Genomic DNA, 17,553 nt, shown 5'->3' on the forward strand with positions numbered 1-17,553 from the left:
CCTCCAATCTATTCTCTCCCACACACCAACGCGAAGGGAGGTGGAAGGGACTTCCGGGCGCAGTCATGGCGGCCGGGGGAAGCGGCGAGCCGGTGGCGATGCTGCCGCCCAGAGACTGGCCGGAGCCGGTGTGTCTGATCGTACTGGGCATGGCGGGTTCCGGGAAGACCAGCTTCGTGCAGGTGAGCGAGGAACTGGGCCGAGCCCCGTGATGTTAGCGCTCGTCTCAGCTTGTGGCCAGGGGAGGGAGACGGCCTGAGGCTCCACGGGTGCTGGGGGTCCGGCAAGTGGTACAAGAGGCAGGAAGGAGCCGGCAGGCCCGTCCAGACCGTTTGTCTTTCGCACGCTCTGACATCTGCGTTACTGATTGGGAGTGGAAGAATCCGAGCTACAGATACTCCCCAGGGCGCCCCTGGGTTGTAGTTGGTAGCTAAAGGATTGGGCCTATCCCTTGGGAGGGCAGACCCCCCGGGAGTCATGGAAGCTCTGAAATGCGGTGCATCTCTGCTGATCTGTGTTTACCATATTCCTTCGCTGCCATCACTGTCGCTGGTCCAGGCCCGATTTCCACTAGTGCATGCAAGCTGTTGTAATTCTGATTTTCCCATTGATTTCTCTAAGACTAGCAGACCTGCAACTTTATGCCTGCAATACCAGGACTGGATCAGCCTGTTGGGGTGAAGTGACAAGCCTACGACCCTTAGGTCCATTCTTCATTTGTGACTAGAAGTTGTGGTAGCAGTATTAGTACATTTGGATTTGTGGAATTAGGGCTTAACAAACAAGTTGTAGGTGATACCTTTTTATGGACTAATTTGATAAATCGGTGACAAGCTTTTGAGAGTTATCTTTTCTTCAACAGGTTAATGACTAAATATGTGGGGGATGATGAACCTGTTTTTAGTTTAAGGGTCCAAAGTTCAAGGTAATTGGTAGGTTTCTAACTGGGCTTAACAGAACCTGGGGGGCAGGAGGAGAAACAAGTGTGGGTTCCCTGCACACTGTTGGCCCTGACAGTCCCAGCTCTTTCACCTAGTCCCCTGGCAGCGCTCTCTCACCTCTACTCTTCATGTCCTGTTGCTTCTAATTCGACTGCCTCTCTTACAGTAACATAAGAAATTGCCATACTGGGTCAGATCAAGGGTCCATCAAGCCCAGCATCCTGTTTCCAGCAGTGGTCAATCCAAGTCAGAAGTACCTGGCAAATACCCAAACTCTTAAGTAGATCCTATGCTACTGATGCCAGTAATAGCAATGGATATTCTTTGTCAGCTTGATTAATAGCAGTTATTAATACTCCATCCCACCGGACCTTAGACAGGAGCCCAGCCTCCCAACCTTCAGGAAGAGACTTAAGACCTGGCTGTTTAAAAAAGCCTTCCCGGACACTGATTAATTCTATTCAACCAGATCTACCACTTCCACATGTAAAAATGTTGTTACTAATGTAAATACCTCTATCTAATGTTATCCTCTCCCTTCTCTTCTCTTCTCCCAGTTCTATTACCTTGTTATATGTAACTGCTTCCTTCCTCACTATTAGGTTATTCAACTGTTCTCTGTACACCCCTGTTATATGTAAACCGGCATGATATGTTTGCAACATGAATGCCGGTATATAAAAATTTTAAATAAATAAATAAATAAATAAATAATAGATTTCTCCAAAGACTTACCCAAACCTTTTTTAAACCCAGCTACACTAACTGCATTAACCACATCCTCTGGCAACAAATTCCAGAGCTTAACTGTGCATTGAGTGAAATAATTTACTCCGATTTTCTTTAACTATGCTACTTGCTAACTTCATGGAGTGCCCCCTAGTCCTTCTATTATCTGAAGGAGTAAATAAATAATTCACATCTACCCATTCTAGACCTCTCATGATTTTAAAGACCTCTATCATATCCCCCCTTAGCTGTCTCTTCTCCAAGCTGAACAGCCTAACCTCTTTTCCTCAGAGGGGAGCTGTTCGATCCCCTTTATCATTTTGGTTGCCCTTCACTGTACCTTCTCCATCTCAACTATATCTTTTTTGAGATATGGCGACCAGAACTGAACACAATACTCAAGGTGTAACCTCACCATGGAGCAATACAAAGGTATTATGACATTTTCCATTTTTTTTCACTATTCCCTTCCTAATAATTTCTACCCTTCTGTTTACTTTTTTTGACTGCTGCAGCGCACGATTTCAATGTATTATCCACTATGATGCCTAGACCTTTCCTGGGTGGTAGCTCCTAATATGGAACCTAACATTCAGGCCAATACAGAATGGTGTGCTCGGCTGAGCGCGTGGAAAACGCCCAGCCAACACCCCCCCCCCCCCCCCCCCCCGTAACTAATAGCGCTCATCACATGCAAATGCATGTTGATGAGCCTATTAGATATTCACCCGCAATACAGAAAATAAAATGTGCGGTTAAGCCGCACATTTAAATTTCAGATGGCACTGGGCAAGCGTACAGAAAAGCAGAAAAAACTGTTTTTCTGTACACCCTCTGACTTAATATCATAGCGATATTAAGCTGGAGGCCCCAAAATTAAAAAAATTAAAATCTTCTTAAAAAAAAATAAATCTGCCCGCGGGTTGAAAAACAGATGCTCAATTTTGCCGGCGCCCGTTTTCCGAACCCATGGCTGTCAGCGGGTTCGACAACCGACACCGGTAAAATTAAGCATCGGCTGTCAGACCCGCTGACAGCCGACGCTTCCACCAATAAGGAGGCGCTAGGAATGCACTAGTGTCCTTAGTGCCTCCTTATTAGCACGGGCCCTAATTTAAATACTGCATCACGTGCCCAGGAGAGGTGCCTGGGCGCGCATTGGGAGAGCGGGTGCTTGCCTCTGAGAGCTGGCTATTCCGCGCAGTTTACTGTATGGGCCTGATTGTGTAACTACAGCATGGGTTATTTTTCCCTATATGCATCACCTTGCACTTGTCCACATTAAATTTCATCTGCCATTTGGATGCCTAATCTTCCAGTCTCTCAAGGTCCTCCTGCAGTTTCACAATCCACTTACTCTGAATAATTTTGTATCATCTGCAAATGTGATTACCTCACTCGTCGTATTCCTTTCCAGATCATTTATACATATACAAGCCGTTAAGCCCGTTAAAACGGGCTACATCCCTCTGTCTCTCACCTCCCCCTCTTTCTCTCTCCCCTCACTCTTCACCACCCCCTCCCTCACCCACTCCTCCCCACCCTCCCTCTCCTATCACTCAGTCCCTCCCTCCCACTCAGTCTCACTCACTCACTCCCTCCCCCCTCTCTCCCTCCCTCTCACTCACTCAGTCCCACTCACTCTCACTCAGTCCCCGCTCCCTCAGTCCCACTCCCTCCCTCCCTCTCTCTCCCTCAGTCCCACTCCCTCCCTCAGTCCCTCCCCCTCACTCTCACTCACTCCAGTCCCACTCACTCTCCCTCAGTCCCACTCCCTCCCTCTCTCTCCCAGTCCCCCTCCCTCCCTCAGTCCCCCCCTCTCCCTCTCACTCAGTCCCACTCCCTCCCTCTCACTCAGTCCCTTCCCTCTCACTCAGTCACTCCCTCCCACTCTCTCTCTCCGTCCCTCCCTCCCACTCAGTCCGTCCCTCCCTCTCTCTCTCTTCTCCCTCCCTCGCTACCGCCCGCTACCGCCGCCGCTCGCTACCGCCGTCGCCGCCCGCTGCCGGTACCGCCGCCGCTCGCTACCGCCGTCGCCGCCCGCTGCCGGTACCGCCGACGCCGCCATTTTTTTTTCTTTCTGAAGCTGCCTCAGAGCGACGTGCTCGCCCGCACATGCGCGGTAGAGCTGGTCTCTACTGCGCATTTGCGGGCCGTCGGTCACAGGCCATTTATAAGGTAGATTGAAAAGCCTGTGCCTCTGCTGTTCTTTTTGCAGGCCATGCAGCTCACTGAACACTGGGGGGGAACGGATCCTTTAACTGGCACCCAGGCACACATAGAGAGACCACCCTGATTTGCATAACCACTCCAATCTCTGTATGAAACTCATTGCCTCCCACCAAATTGCTTTGCTGTCTGAGATCCAGGTTCCAAAGTGTGGGGACAGACAATAGTTCTTACACCTTGCTTCTTTGCATTTCAAGCCCTTTTTCCCATCCTCAGTACACTATCTGTACATCCAATAACACACAGGAGAAGAATAGTGGTTTCCAACTTTACTGATAGTTGATTAGATGCTATTTACAATTAAATTCTCCGGAGGTTAAGTAAATAAATCTGATAGCAAGAAAATATAATAAACGTGTGACTCTAGTTCTTCATCAAAGTCTCTGTTCTCAACTGGAAGCTCTTAGATTTATACTGAATTCTTTTTATTCGCTAATTTTTCTCCAATATCCTAGTAGATTGAATTTAGTCCATGTTAACTCCTAATTTTAATTCTTAAATCTTCCCACTGAAGTGGTTAGAATGTATACAGTCCCAATATTTAATTACAGCATAGTCCCAGATTTAATCTCTTCCAAGAAATCCTTTAGACATACTTTAATTCCTCAGACAGCACCAGAAGGGTATGTTACTCGATTCTTGTAACTCCTTAGGCAGTGTTTAGTGGGCCCTTCTCACCACCTCATGTAAGATTTCCCTCCATAGCAGCAAAGTTCTTGTTACCTTTATGTTGTATCTTCTTTGTTTTTCCTGATAGTGCACTTTACTGGGATTCCTTGCTTCCTCTGTATCTTTCTGGATGAAAGACTTCCTTCTTTGGTAGGTTTGGAATACCGACCCCAGGTACTATGGGCTGTCTGATCCAAATGGAAAAAATATTACTCGAATGCAAAAAAGGAGAAAAATCAAGCAGGAAGGGTAGAATAAAAACTTCTGTGCCTCCAAATAAAGGAGAGAGTTCAAAAAGACAGTAAATGCAAAAAATGTTCTTCCTCTATATCAGGTCACTGTCAAGTCTATACTCTGAAAGAGAGCACACTGCAGGTCTTCCTTGCCTCGAATACAGGGATTGGCTCTCACGGAATTCTCAAAAATTGTCTTAAGTCCAAAGCAATATGTAAAGGGATGGAATATCAAGTCAACGGAAGGCTGACTCCTACATCGGGACTCTTCCTTACTCCTGTCCCATAAATTAGGAAAAATTAAAGTAGGATACAGAGAGCAACCTGCTTCTTCGAAAGGGTAATTAAAAATCCATGAGGCTAGACTGCTCTGTGGGATGATAAACAGCAAGGACTCACCATCTGCATGTTCCCAGATGGGGGAGCAAAACCCAAACCTCTCTCACTTATTTCCTCATTGAGCCTCCCCTGCTTAATGGTACCCTCCTTTAGTAAGGGGGAACCAAAGGTCCCTTACATGTGTATCTACGGAACCCCACAAACCATGGGAGGGAAAGGATAGGCATGGGTGGTAGAAGGGAGCCTCCTTTCTCTCTCAGCCAGATGGTAACCCAGCTTGCCTACCTCTGGCAGCGGCCCTGGTAACTGGATTTGCTGATCCTGGTGAGTGTCAAGAGCTGGCAGAATGCCATCTTCCCTTTTTCTCTCCTTATATATTTCTTTTTCTTTTTCTTTCTTGTCTGTCATCACATATTCCTTTCATTTTTCATCCATTCTCTTTATTTTTTCAATATTCTTTTTCTGCACTCCCACTTCTGTCTACCTTTTATTTTCTTTTTATTTTCTTTTTCTTCCATTGCTCAGCTAAGTTGCCTTTCTCGGCTGTCTCACACAGGCATTGCTGTTTGCTTTTTTCAGCTGCTTCAGTGGCTCTGTTACAGGTAACAGAGTGAAGAAGGGAATATCACTTCCATGCTAAGAATGAGCAGCAGCACCTGTAGTGCTGGAGGCTCCTGGAGAGGGGTGTAGAGGGAGACATTGGGTGTGTTTCCAGTAGCTGCATATGGCTTAGGCTTAACTTGGCTCTAAGTCTTCAGTTTATGAAGCAGGGTTGCTATAGTATTAGTAGTTATTATTGAAGCATGCATTTCTGATCCTTCTGAGCAAGTGATCTCATTGCACGCACATTTCAGTAGCATGCGTGTGCTGGTAAGTTATTTGACACATCCAGTAATGTGGGTGGTGGGGGTGATACTAGTATTCTGGGTGCTCTTTAATGGCAAATCTGTCATCATACACAATCCACTGTTGTGTCGGTGCCATTCTACCTCACCTGAAGAAAGTCTCCCCCCCATTTTTCAACAGAGACTGACGGCATACCTGCATGGGAAGAAATCGCCACCGTATGTCATCAATCTTGATCCCGCTGTGCACGACATCCCATTTCCAGCAAACATCGGTGAGTGTAGATCTGCCCCTATCTCCTTCCCCTTTATCTTTCTCATTGCAAGGGGGGGTGTGCATTTTTCTTGTCTTCGTCCTTATTTTAGAAATGTAGTGTTAAGGCTTTATTTCTGTGACAAATAAAGAAACACGATAATGGAAAAAGGAATCCTGTCATGAAGTTACCATCTTGAAATAGACTGTATAATGCAGCCTAAAAAATAGCAATAACAAAACTGGCCTATTTCATTTAGATCTGTCATTCTTCTCTCATGCTTGCTTTTTCATTTTCTGAAAATGTTATGATTGCTGTTAGAAAAATTGTGAATGATAGCAAATCAGAAAATGTATTTTATTGTCTTTTATGTCGAATGTTTGTCTTTCATCTCAAAAAAGATGTAGTTGCACTGGATAAAGTACAGAGAAGGGATGACCAAAATGATAAAGGGCACAGAACGACTCCCCTATGAGGAAAGGCTTGTCAAGCGCCAAACACGCTTAAGCTGCTTCTCCACAGACACGAGGATACCATACCAAAATTTGTAGAAACAAATATTACTTTTTTATTGCATATCAATGAGCAATACAGATATCCTTGGGAGATACAGATGGCAGAATTTCTGCTTATGAGAAGCACTAGCCCCTGTCTCTCGTGCATCAGTGAGATTTTCTTTTTATAGATGAAACAGGCAATCTCAAGTAAAAGTAAAATTGCATTGAACCTATGGGAGTATCACGTACACAGTTTGTCAAAAAGAGGCAAATTACTTATGTTACCCTGATCCCCTTCCCAAATTGGGGGCTAATTGCCTGGTGTCACAATCTTCCATTAGTCCTTTTTGTCCTGTCATTTTTTTCACCCTCAGGGAGATCTACATGGCTTAGGCTGGTGCACTATAGTTGAGATTTTAGCTGAGATTCTGACCCTTTCCTTCTGCTTTTTTTTGTGACCCTATGACCTTCCATCACAAGTTTTAGACAGCTCCGGCTGCTGTCCAGATGTCTCCTGTAATTTCTCTAGGTCAGGCTCAATAGTGCATTTAGAGTTCACATGGCCAGAACTGTAAACTGGCCAAGGCAGCAGAGGATTCTGGATCAATCGCAGTCTCCATGTTGGTCTCAGACTCTGGTACACATATCAGGCTAAAGAGGTTAGGGCTATTCAGCTTGGAGAATAGATGGCTGAGGGGGGATATGACCGAGGTCTACAAAATCATGAAAGGACTTGGAACGGGTAAATGTGAAACAGTTATTTATTCTTTCGGATAATACAAGTACTAGGGGCACACCATGAAGTTAGCAAGTAGCACATTTAAACAAATCAGAGAAAATCTTTTTTCACTCCATGCACAATTAAACGTGAATTCATTGCCGGAGAATGTGGTTAGTGAAGTTGTGTTTTAAAAAGGTTTGGATAAGTTTCTGAAGGAGAAGTCCATGAACTGCTATTAATCAATGGGGACTAGCCACTGCTTGTTCTGGCATTAGTAGCATGTTTTCTATTTAATGTTTGAGTACTTGCCAGATACTTGTGACTTGGATTGGCCACTGTTGGAAGCAGGATGTTGGGCTTGATGGACCTTTGGTCTGACCCAATATAACACATCTTATGTTCGTTTTAAAATAATCCGTGTTTTCTTTCGTAATCCGCTTAGGGCGGTGTTTCCATATTGTCCATGCCAGACCAGTCCAGACCCCCAAGTGGGTTATGTTCTCCTGCCAGTAGATGGTGATGGAGAGAGAAAATAGCTCAAAGCTGATTGTGCTTCCCCTATAAAGGTCTGGTACTGGCTTCAACTCTTCCAGTATTTTTCTGTTTCCAGCAGATGGTCTAGGCATATGGACTGGTACTGCAGCTAGGAGTAGGATGCTCCCAAGAAGGCTTTAGGCCCACATTCTTGGTGGAGGCTGAGTCCTGGGGGTGCTCCAGGTGACGGTCCTGTTAGACTAATTATCCTAACCCCCTTGGGAGTAGACTCTTGATTCTGAATTCCTGTGTCAGTGGGTCCAGCACGAGGTCATCCCCAGTGACTTTTTCCTTGGTTGGTCCAGCAGCAGGACCTACTGACAAGGTTCCTAGGGCAACAGTCTTTGGTCTGATTTTTCTTATTAGAGCAGGTTCCTAGAACAAGAAGGAAAAAGAAAAGACTCGCAGCCTAGCCTCTTCCCTATAGTACCTTTCAGTCTTCTATGGTAGTGTGCTGGATTTGAATTTGGTCAAGGGGTTGGAGGTGACTGCCCTTCCCTGTCCCTCCTTCTGCTGGCTTTTGGTTTTGGTGGGAGGGGCAGGTGGGTGGAAAGGGAAGGAAGGTGAAGCACCATGGTTAAGTCGTGGCAGCTCAGCATGTCAGCCAACGTATTTTGCCATGCAGGGATGTGTGATCTGCAGAAGGTTGGTACCCTGCCAAAAAGCAAAACTGTGTAGTTTCCCCAGTTCTGGCCCCTATAGGGGAAGGCAGCGCTGTGGTACATATGGAACAGGGCTTGGTTAACCTGCCCATTTTGGTAGGATTAGCGATTTTACTGTCGCTTTGAGCTAAAAAAAAAAATAAAAGTGTATAAATAAGCATGCCAGACTTTTTACCTTTCTCTTTCCTCTGATAGTCGAATAGAGAAACTTATGGAGGCTACAGATTTACCCTGTGGTACGACAGAGTCTGCGTAGCAGCAGTTCTCTATGGAGTTATTGCAACAGGTGACCTCCAAGCATGTGGGTGTTCCTCTCTCCCACCCTCCCTGCTAGTGGAGCGATCAAGGGAGCCGCCTGTAGAACTAGCTTCCTTCCCCTCTACACAAATGAGATTTTCTAGAGGGGCTTTTAAGACCAGATTAAACTTGTGCTTCTGAAAATGACTGCAGCCCGTTTAAAAATAAATAAATAAAATAAAAAAAATCCCAGGGTTTTGCTTGGGTAGCACCTTAAGATTCCTCCTTGAATGCTGATGCTTTTTTTTTTTAATTATATCTTTATTAAATTTGTTATTTAATACAATAAGATAAAGAAATATAATTGGTGTAGCATATAATTACAGGCAATATTTACTATCAAAAGTAAACTGAATTACAGCAATTGAATGCCTTATAAATCTGGGGAGTTTAGAACAAAACGACATCAAAATAACATCATTAAAGAAAAAGGAGAATATACCTGGAATTACTTAAAATAAAGACTATCCCCACTACTTGCTCAACCTCAAAAAAGAACCCTAGTCTTCTGGGCCTTTCTCAATATTCTTATTTAATATAAAAGTTTCCAAATGGAGAGGATCAGTAAACATGAATTTATTTGAATGCAAAGTTATGAAACATCTGTAAGGGAATTTAAGAAAGAAGGATGCTCCTAGGGCGAAAACTTTTTTTTTTTTTTTTTAAGGAGAGGAAATGACCCCTAAGCACTTGTGTAGGACAGGAGACATCAGGGAAAATTAATATCTTTTGGCCACAAAAGGATATATCCTTATTCTTCAAGTATCTATAGAAAACTACATCTTTGTCTCGCTCTGCACAAAAAGAAACAATAAGGGCTAGATTTTAAAAGCCCTGTGCACGTAAATCCTACCGGATTTACGCGCGCAGGGCACTCGCGTGCCGGTGGCCTATGCAAAGTAGGTGCGCCGGCGCGCGCGCAAAGCCCCGGGACGAGCGTAAGTCCCGGGGCTTCTTAAAAGGGGCGGGAGAGGTGTGTGTCCGGGGGCGTGGCAACGGTTCGGGGGACGCAGTGCCTGAGTCCCCCGGCACTGCGGCCTGTGCAGGGGGATGCCGAGGCGGCGCGTGCAAGTTACGCCTGCTTCAAGCAGGCGTAACTTGCCCAACAAAGGGGGGGGGATAGATAGGGGAAGGTGGGGGAGACTTGGAAGGAAAGTTCCCTCCGAGGCCCCTCCGATTTCGGAGCGGCCTCAGAGGGAACAGAGGCAGGCTGCGCGGCTCGGCGCGTGCAGGCTTCCGATTTTGCGCAGCCTTGCGTGCGCCGACCCCGGATTTTATAAGATATGCGCGGCTACACGCGTATCTTATAAAATCCGGTGTACTTTTGTTCGCGCCAGTGGCGCAAACTTTTTTAAGATCTACCTCTAAGCGTAGTTCTGTTATTATTTATCATGTCTATTGATTCTTTAAGGAATGTAGAGAGGCCAGGACTATCCAACATAGGCTGATTAATCTGTTCTGAACTTTTCCTCTTAGTTACATAAAATATTTTATAAATGTGAGAGACCTCATCTTTTGTAAATATTTTTTAAACATTTCTAAAGCTGAAAGTAAGCTAGAACATGGAAAATTAATTAAACGTAAATTCTTAACTTGCAAGGTTTTCTAAGGACTCAATCTCATTATGTAGGAACAAACTATCCTTAATATGAGCCGATTCAACATTAAGCAACAATGGCAATTGTAAATACAAAACAGATGTTTTCTCCAGCTCTTGCAATTTTCTTTTTTTGTGCCTGAATAGTAGACTTACTTTTAGTCATAAACACTTTAAACTGAGTAATGGATTGAGTCACATCACTGTCTAATTTCTTGATCAGTTTCCATAGATCTGCAAGTGATACACAAGAGGGATCTTTACCTATATCCAGTGAAGTTGCCTTCACTTCCAAAACTACAGGACCAGATTTATCAAAAGCCCTTGTATCAACAGGCATTTTTAATTCACATGCCTGTGAACCAGGACTTGGGTCATCCCCCACATAGGATTACAAAATTGGGGGAAGATCCTGCCTCACTTCCTGCAATAAGGGAGCTAATGGTTGGGGAGGAGGCCTAATATCTACAGGACTCATAGAAATTTGCGTAAAGGAGCTTCCAGCGCAGTAACTGATGGATAACTCATTTATCCAAAGTAAATGATTGTCCAATGGGCCTCAAATAATAGCTGGAGCCGGCGAGAATGCAAAAACCTTCAATTTCGTTTTTCTTCCCCATCAAAACGAAGTAAGCCGTGTGCCGACGGCTCACGCCAAAGGCCTGTAGATTTTATAGGAGACGGGTATCCCCTAATGGTGACGTCAGCAGCAGTATTGGCACGGGGATTGGGGTGTCGTTGTGATGGACAGAAACTCTCAGCAGCTCTGGGTCTCTCTCCCAAGTACCTCTAAGCGAGGGCTTCTTAGCCATTATTCATGTTCCCACTTAGAAGAACCTCGGGTTAGCCTTGGCAATGTTTGAGGTGCTAAAGCACTCTTCTGTTGGTGGCAGGGCAAGAGGAGGAGGAGATAGCCGTGCCTTCTAAGAAGGGGGATGCTTGCACCTTCAAAACCCAGTCCGAGGAATGTCCAAGCTTCCAGAGGAAATACATACCAAAGACTGGTTACTAGACATGGTTCTACCAGTACATTCAAACCCCCTGGCTCCTGCTTTCTGTTTTCAGCTGAAGAACTTGATTGACTTGGATCTTCATGGGGCTGATCTGAAATCCACTCACTGAAGCATCCCACCTGATCTCTGTTAAGGCAGAGGCCACTTCTACTGCTCCTTTTGCTTCAGAGTCTCAAAAGTTGTCATCTCGAAACATGTTTCTGTATGATGTCCATATTAGCTTGCTACGCTGTGGCTAGGTCCTGCAGGGGAACTCTATCCCAGACCAAATCTGGTGAGTGAGGACTATTAGATTCCCTCAATTTCTTTACATCAGCTAATGTTTCATTGATCACTACTACCTGAGTTAGAAGCCAGAATTTCTGGAATGCTAGATGGTTGGCTCTGGCCTGTCCCTTCTTCAGATGCCCTGGATCATGATTCCGCTCTTAATTTATAAGGTTCATGCCTGTGGTGCAAAAGAACCATGTATGGGACTCAAGATCCATTACCTGAAGGGGACAGCTGTGAAAAACCAACTGCTCAGGCTTCTTATAACTTTTTTTCCCTTAGTCAGAGGATTTATCCCTTTCATTCTGTTTTACAACCCTTGACTGTTTCGTTGGCAGAGTCAGAATCTGTCTTTCCAGAAGATAATGGCTGGGCAGTTCCCTTACCTCCATTGCATCCCTGCTTTAAGTACCTCAGTGTGGGCATGCAAGAAGGGAGAGATTAAGCCTTTGGACTCAGGAGTCCTGTGAGCCATTGTTGCTTCCTCCTGCATAATCTGGGAGAAGCTTTGTTACATTTCGACTTTTCTGCACTGGTCTGTCAAGGACAATAAGGAAGGTGAAATTTATGTGTAACTCTTGTTTATTAGACAACAATAGTAATGCATCAACTGGACATGGTCATGCGTGTTCCTTAACATACCATGTCTCAGACAAACGAGCACATTTTAAAGATATTACAGTATCAGCCCCCCAACCCATCCATCATCAGAAGGCAAAGACATTTCATGCAAGGTCATTCAAGATTAAACTATATACTCTAACTGGGAGAGAGGCCAAATAAAGAGTCTGTAAAAAGGAAGTTTTCTGTTTGAATGTAGTCTGTTGGGCATCCATCTTCTCCATCAAATGTAGAGTATGAAGTGCATTTCTCCAGAAAATAAAGTTGGGAAGGGGAAGTTCTCTCTCCAAAGTGAAGAATAGCCTTTTTACCAAATAAAAAAAAATCTTTGCTTAACCATAATTTAATGTACTTATTCCATTCTCCCATAGAAGAGAAATAATCAAACAGGACAAGCTCAGGAATACAAGGAATAATGAAGCCCACTATCCTGTTCATTTAAGAACATAAGAACTTGCCATACTGGGTCACACCAAGGTCCATCAAGCCCAGTATCTTGTTTCCAGCAGTGACCAATCCAGGTCACAATTATCTAGCAAGATCCCATACAGTAAATAAATCCCATGCTGTTATTGCGCAGTGGTAAATAGTGGCTATTTCTTAAGTCTGCTTAGTTAATACATGTATTGGCTCCTATTCCAGGAGTTTGTCCAAATCTTTTTTAAATCCGTAATGAATTCCAGAAAGTAATTGTGCATTGAGAGAGAGAATGTGCTACTTATTGACTTCATGGAGTGTCCCTAGTCTTTGTAGTTTTTGAAAGCATAAATAACCAATTTACACTTACCTATTCTTTTCCAGTCATCATTTTATAGACCTCTCTCATATCCCCCCTCAGCTGTCTCGTCTCCAAGCTGAACAGACCCATTTTCTTTAGCCTTTTCTCGTAGGGAAACCGTTGCATCCCTTTTAACACCTTGTTTCAAAAACTCTTATTGCATGTACAGGACCAAAAGGCATGGTTCAGAGTTGTGGCATTTCAGACAAGTTGCAGATGAAGTAATGTTAGCCAAAAAAGTTCCATGTTGTGAGTCAAAGAAATGAGTCAATTTATATTGTGTTTTCCTTAATGATATATTAGTAGTGATAGCATTGATGGCAACAAAGTAAGGAATAAAATGTTTGTGTCAATGTAATATGCAGCTCTTGTTGCACTTGTCTAAAGTATGGGAATTTATCTGTCTGCTTGTTTTAATAATTTGTGCATGTTGGACAAAGAGGGGACGCTCTGGTTCTAAAACATTGAAAATCTCCCAAATTGTAGACCATTGCTGTGCACCCAACAGAGAACTGGGTATACAAGAAATATAATGCAGATAGCCATAAAGATCTCTTTGGGCCAAAGCAAGAGTCCTGCAGTTCCAGAAAAGACAAAACACCCTTGTGGGTCCAAAAATTGTAACACCACTAATAGTCCCTTCTGACTCCATTCTCAAAAGACTTTTTGCAACATCCCTGGAAGAAATGAACTGTTCCCCACTAAGGGTAAAAAAAAAAAAAAAGTTAACATTTTTAGGAAATGTGTAAAATCAACAGCATAATTTTAATAAAGGTTGAACCAAAATACGGGATCTAAACTGATCTGGCAGCTTACTGGAGTCTGAATGTAGGGCAAACTGTAAGCTCAAAGGATTGGTCAAGGAGGCCTCTATCTACAGGGGTACAGTAATTAGAGTACATCAACCAGTCCCCAACATGACAGATTAGCCGCCCGTCTGTAAAATTTTAAATTAGGCAGTCCCAAGCCCCCCTTTGACCAAGGTTTCATCATGGAGTGCAAAGAAACATGGGCGTGTTTTCCCCACACTAAAGAAATTACCCCCAAAGCTTATTCAGTTTTCTCTCGTTCTCAAACAAAAAAAGTAGAACATACCAAAAACACAAATCCATTTAGGAAGCAAAATCATTTTAAATAAATGAATCTTCCCCATTAATGATAAGAGGAAAGATAACCAAATGCATAACTATTTCTCGGTGATCTCCAACCATGGAGTAAAATTAAACTTTGCAATAAGACTGTGATCTACTAATAAGTACTCCCAGATAAGTTAGACTCTGCCACTCATTTCAGCTCCACTTAGAAGAACTGAAAGTCCCTCTGGTAGAAGGTAAATTCCAGACTGTTAGCTTAACATAACTTGTGATTATCTTCTCTAAATTTATATACCGGTAATTCCTTTTTGAGCCCATTTGCACTATTTTGCTGCCATTATGGACTGTGGCAGTGAATTCCATGGGTGCTGTGTGAAGACTTTCTACCTGTTGGGGTTTTTTTTTTTTTTTAAACTTGTGCCTAGTAATCTCATTGAGTATCCACTAGTTCTTTCACTTTAGAGTCGGTGAATAACAGAAGGACTCATCTTTGAGAAACAGCATATCTGGGTACCATGTCAAAGAGTGCTGGCATCATGCTGTAATTTTCCACTGGTCTTTTTCTTAAAGAGATGCTGTGGAGATTGTTAAAATTAATATTCATAATTTCCAGCATTTTGGAGTCAGGATTGAGCAGAGAGTGATGCAAATGTGCCTGGATTTGGCCTTTCCTGAAACATCTGATTATTCATTGGAAAGGTTTAAATTTGAAAGCTTCATAAAATACATGGTGTAGCTAAATAGGTAGCAGCAACTAACACTGGGGGAAGACAAGTGATCTCTTAGAAATTTTCAAGTTCCCATTTTACCAGTTGTGACAGTAGCCCTTTAAAGCTATAAAATCTTTAAAAAAAAACAAAACAAACAAACAAACAAAAAAAAAAACCAACCCCAGTGGAGTTCTGTTGATACACATTCCTTTTTTTGAAGACCTAATGATATATGAACCAAAAGAGGTTAGTCCAGGTGTAAGGAACAACCACAGAGTTCGGTACTGCTGGGGAAGATGAAGAGGTGTGGATTTTGAGAGCTAAGATGTGGCTTACATTGATTTATTGGACGATGCGCTGCCCCTTCCCCCCCCCACAAATGTTTTTCAGTTTTGGCGCAGATCTTGTTTGTCTCAGAAGCACATTGCTGTTGCTATCCAAAATCCTAACCAACTGCAGTACTCTTGATGAAATCTGCTTAACTAATTCTGTCTCGCTGCATAGCCTCTGTGCCCTCTCGACTTTCTCTAGCACTGAACCATCCTCTTTCTGTCTGCAGATATCCGAGACACGGTCAACTACAAAGAAGTCATGAAACAGTATCCTTTCCAGTTCAATCCTGGCAGAGCAATTACATCTATCTCTTTTTGCCAGTCACCGTGTATGTGGGAGTTACCAGGGTTTTGTCACAATTGTGCATCGTTTGGACTGTGAGACCCAGTCAAGGTGCTTCCAAAGATGGGCTCAATTTTTGAATAGTTATCCCCAATTTATAACAATATTCCAGCTGACTATTGACATAGTTAGATATATGCTACACCACTGTGGTTGGAGGAGGAATTGAGTACAGTGGCCGTCTCATATGCACGCCCCCACCCAGCAAGATGGGGTAGATGTGAATTGTGAAAGGTGGTGCTTTGCTGAATGACTGAATAACTGGTATTGAACAAGTTTCGATTGGATTTTCACATAGCATAAATTGATTTTGAGTTGACTTAGAGCTGGATTCTGGTGTGAGTGAATTGAATGATGGGGCTGGGTCTGGCAGGGGTTGTTTATTTTTTTTATTTCTGGACTATCCCAAAGAGTTTACAGTCTGGAGGGTGATGTGACTTGCCCAATATTCCAATGAGCATCAGTGAAAAAAGGGAGATTAGAGCCCTGGTTTCCCTGGTTTGCGGTCTATTGCTGTAATCACTAGGCCACTCTTTTTCTTTCCCTACTAGTTGGATTGTGAATTGGTTCAATGGAATGGGTTTTGGTATGTTTGGGTAGATAGCTGATTCACTGGGGCTGCGTTCTCTTGTTTTGTCAAGCTTCCATTGACATGTTTTACTGTGATTGTTGGATGTGCTCTGTGTTCTCCTCAATGAATGCATAGATATGGACTTGGCCCAAATGGTGGAATCGTGACTTCACTAAATCTGTTTGCCACCAGATTTGATCAGGTATGGAGCTCCGTATATTCTCCTTTGAGTGTATGAGAAAATGTGGAATTGGAGGGAAGAGGGTCTGGAGAGAACAATTATGGTCAACAGTATTATGGTGGGATGTTTCCTGTATGTACCGAGCTCAGTCCAGACTCCTGGGTTTTGCTTCCCTGCCAGCAGATGGAGACAGAGAAAGTTTCACTGACATTGTAGATAACCGTGTGCCACCTGCAGTCCCTCAGTATTTCTCTGTTTCCAGCAGATGGTAGATGGTGGAAAACCTGCAATCTGGAGAGAGAAAAAAAAATTAAAAGATGAGAATTTCTGGATCCTCCCAGGGGGTTGTGAGGTCCTGGTGGGGCCATCCCCCCTGGTTTGAGGTGGACAAGCAAGGGGATTGGTTACCCTTATGATAGCTCGCTCCAAAATCTGTGGGGTGGACATTTGGTGGTCCAGATCTCTCAATCCCCATAAGACCGCAGTGGAATCTGCTGGCAGTTCTGCACTGCAAGCCCAGTGGAACAGGGGATTATCCCTTTTAGTTGCTAAGATATAGCCAGTGGTCTGATTCTTTTCTGATCCACCATGCGGCCTACACTCCTGAAACCTGACCCTCTGCACCAAAGGAAAGTATTGGTTTCTATGTATGTATATTTATTTGTTCTCAGATTAAAAAAAAAAAAAGAGCGAACAAGGAATCTATGCAGCAGCAAGGTTCCAGGGGGGGAAGCTACCTTAGCAGCTCAAAGCTCAGTGATGAGGTCTTTCAGCAGCTTCTCTGCCTGTGGAGGAGACTGGTGTCATGCTGAAGGGAGGAGCAATCAGATAGGAGTGTCAATCTGTATTCCATAGGTGGACTTAGCAATCTGTTGTTATAGACTGCTGGAGATAGTAGTAAGGGGATCCTTGAGCCGGTGGCAGATGACCACGCCCCAGGGGGAAGATCCCGAGAGGGACCACTGGCTAGGCTTAGAATATGGAGACAGACACACACTAGTTCTTTTATTAAACAGGTCTTGAAACCACCAGAGGTGGCAGTAGTGAGCTGAAGTGCCCGGTAGGGCTGAAGTCCCTCAGATACTGTAACAGC

General features: G+C 43.8%; 1 protein-coding gene across 1 annotated transcript in view; it reads left to right on the top strand.

The window, feature by feature from the left end:
- Positions 1 to 17,553, top strand: part of GPN1 (GPN-loop GTPase 1) — a 66,985-nt gene continuing 49,432 nt past the window's right edge. Inside the window, 4 exon segments of the mRNA XM_029596379.1 lie at positions 1 to 182; positions 6,167 to 6,260; positions 15,593 to 15,632; positions 16,415 to 16,481. Of these exon segments, the coding sequence (XP_029452239.1) occupies positions 66 to 182; positions 6,167 to 6,260; positions 15,593 to 15,632; positions 16,415 to 16,481 (318 nt within the window). The 5' untranslated portion in view covers positions 1 to 65.

Source organism: Rhinatrema bivittatum, chromosome 3, assembly GCF_901001135.1.
Source record: "Rhinatrema bivittatum chromosome 3, aRhiBiv1.1, whole genome shotgun sequence".
In the NCBI taxonomy this organism is placed as follows: Eukaryota; Metazoa; Chordata; class Amphibia; order Gymnophiona; family Rhinatrematidae; genus Rhinatrema; species Rhinatrema bivittatum.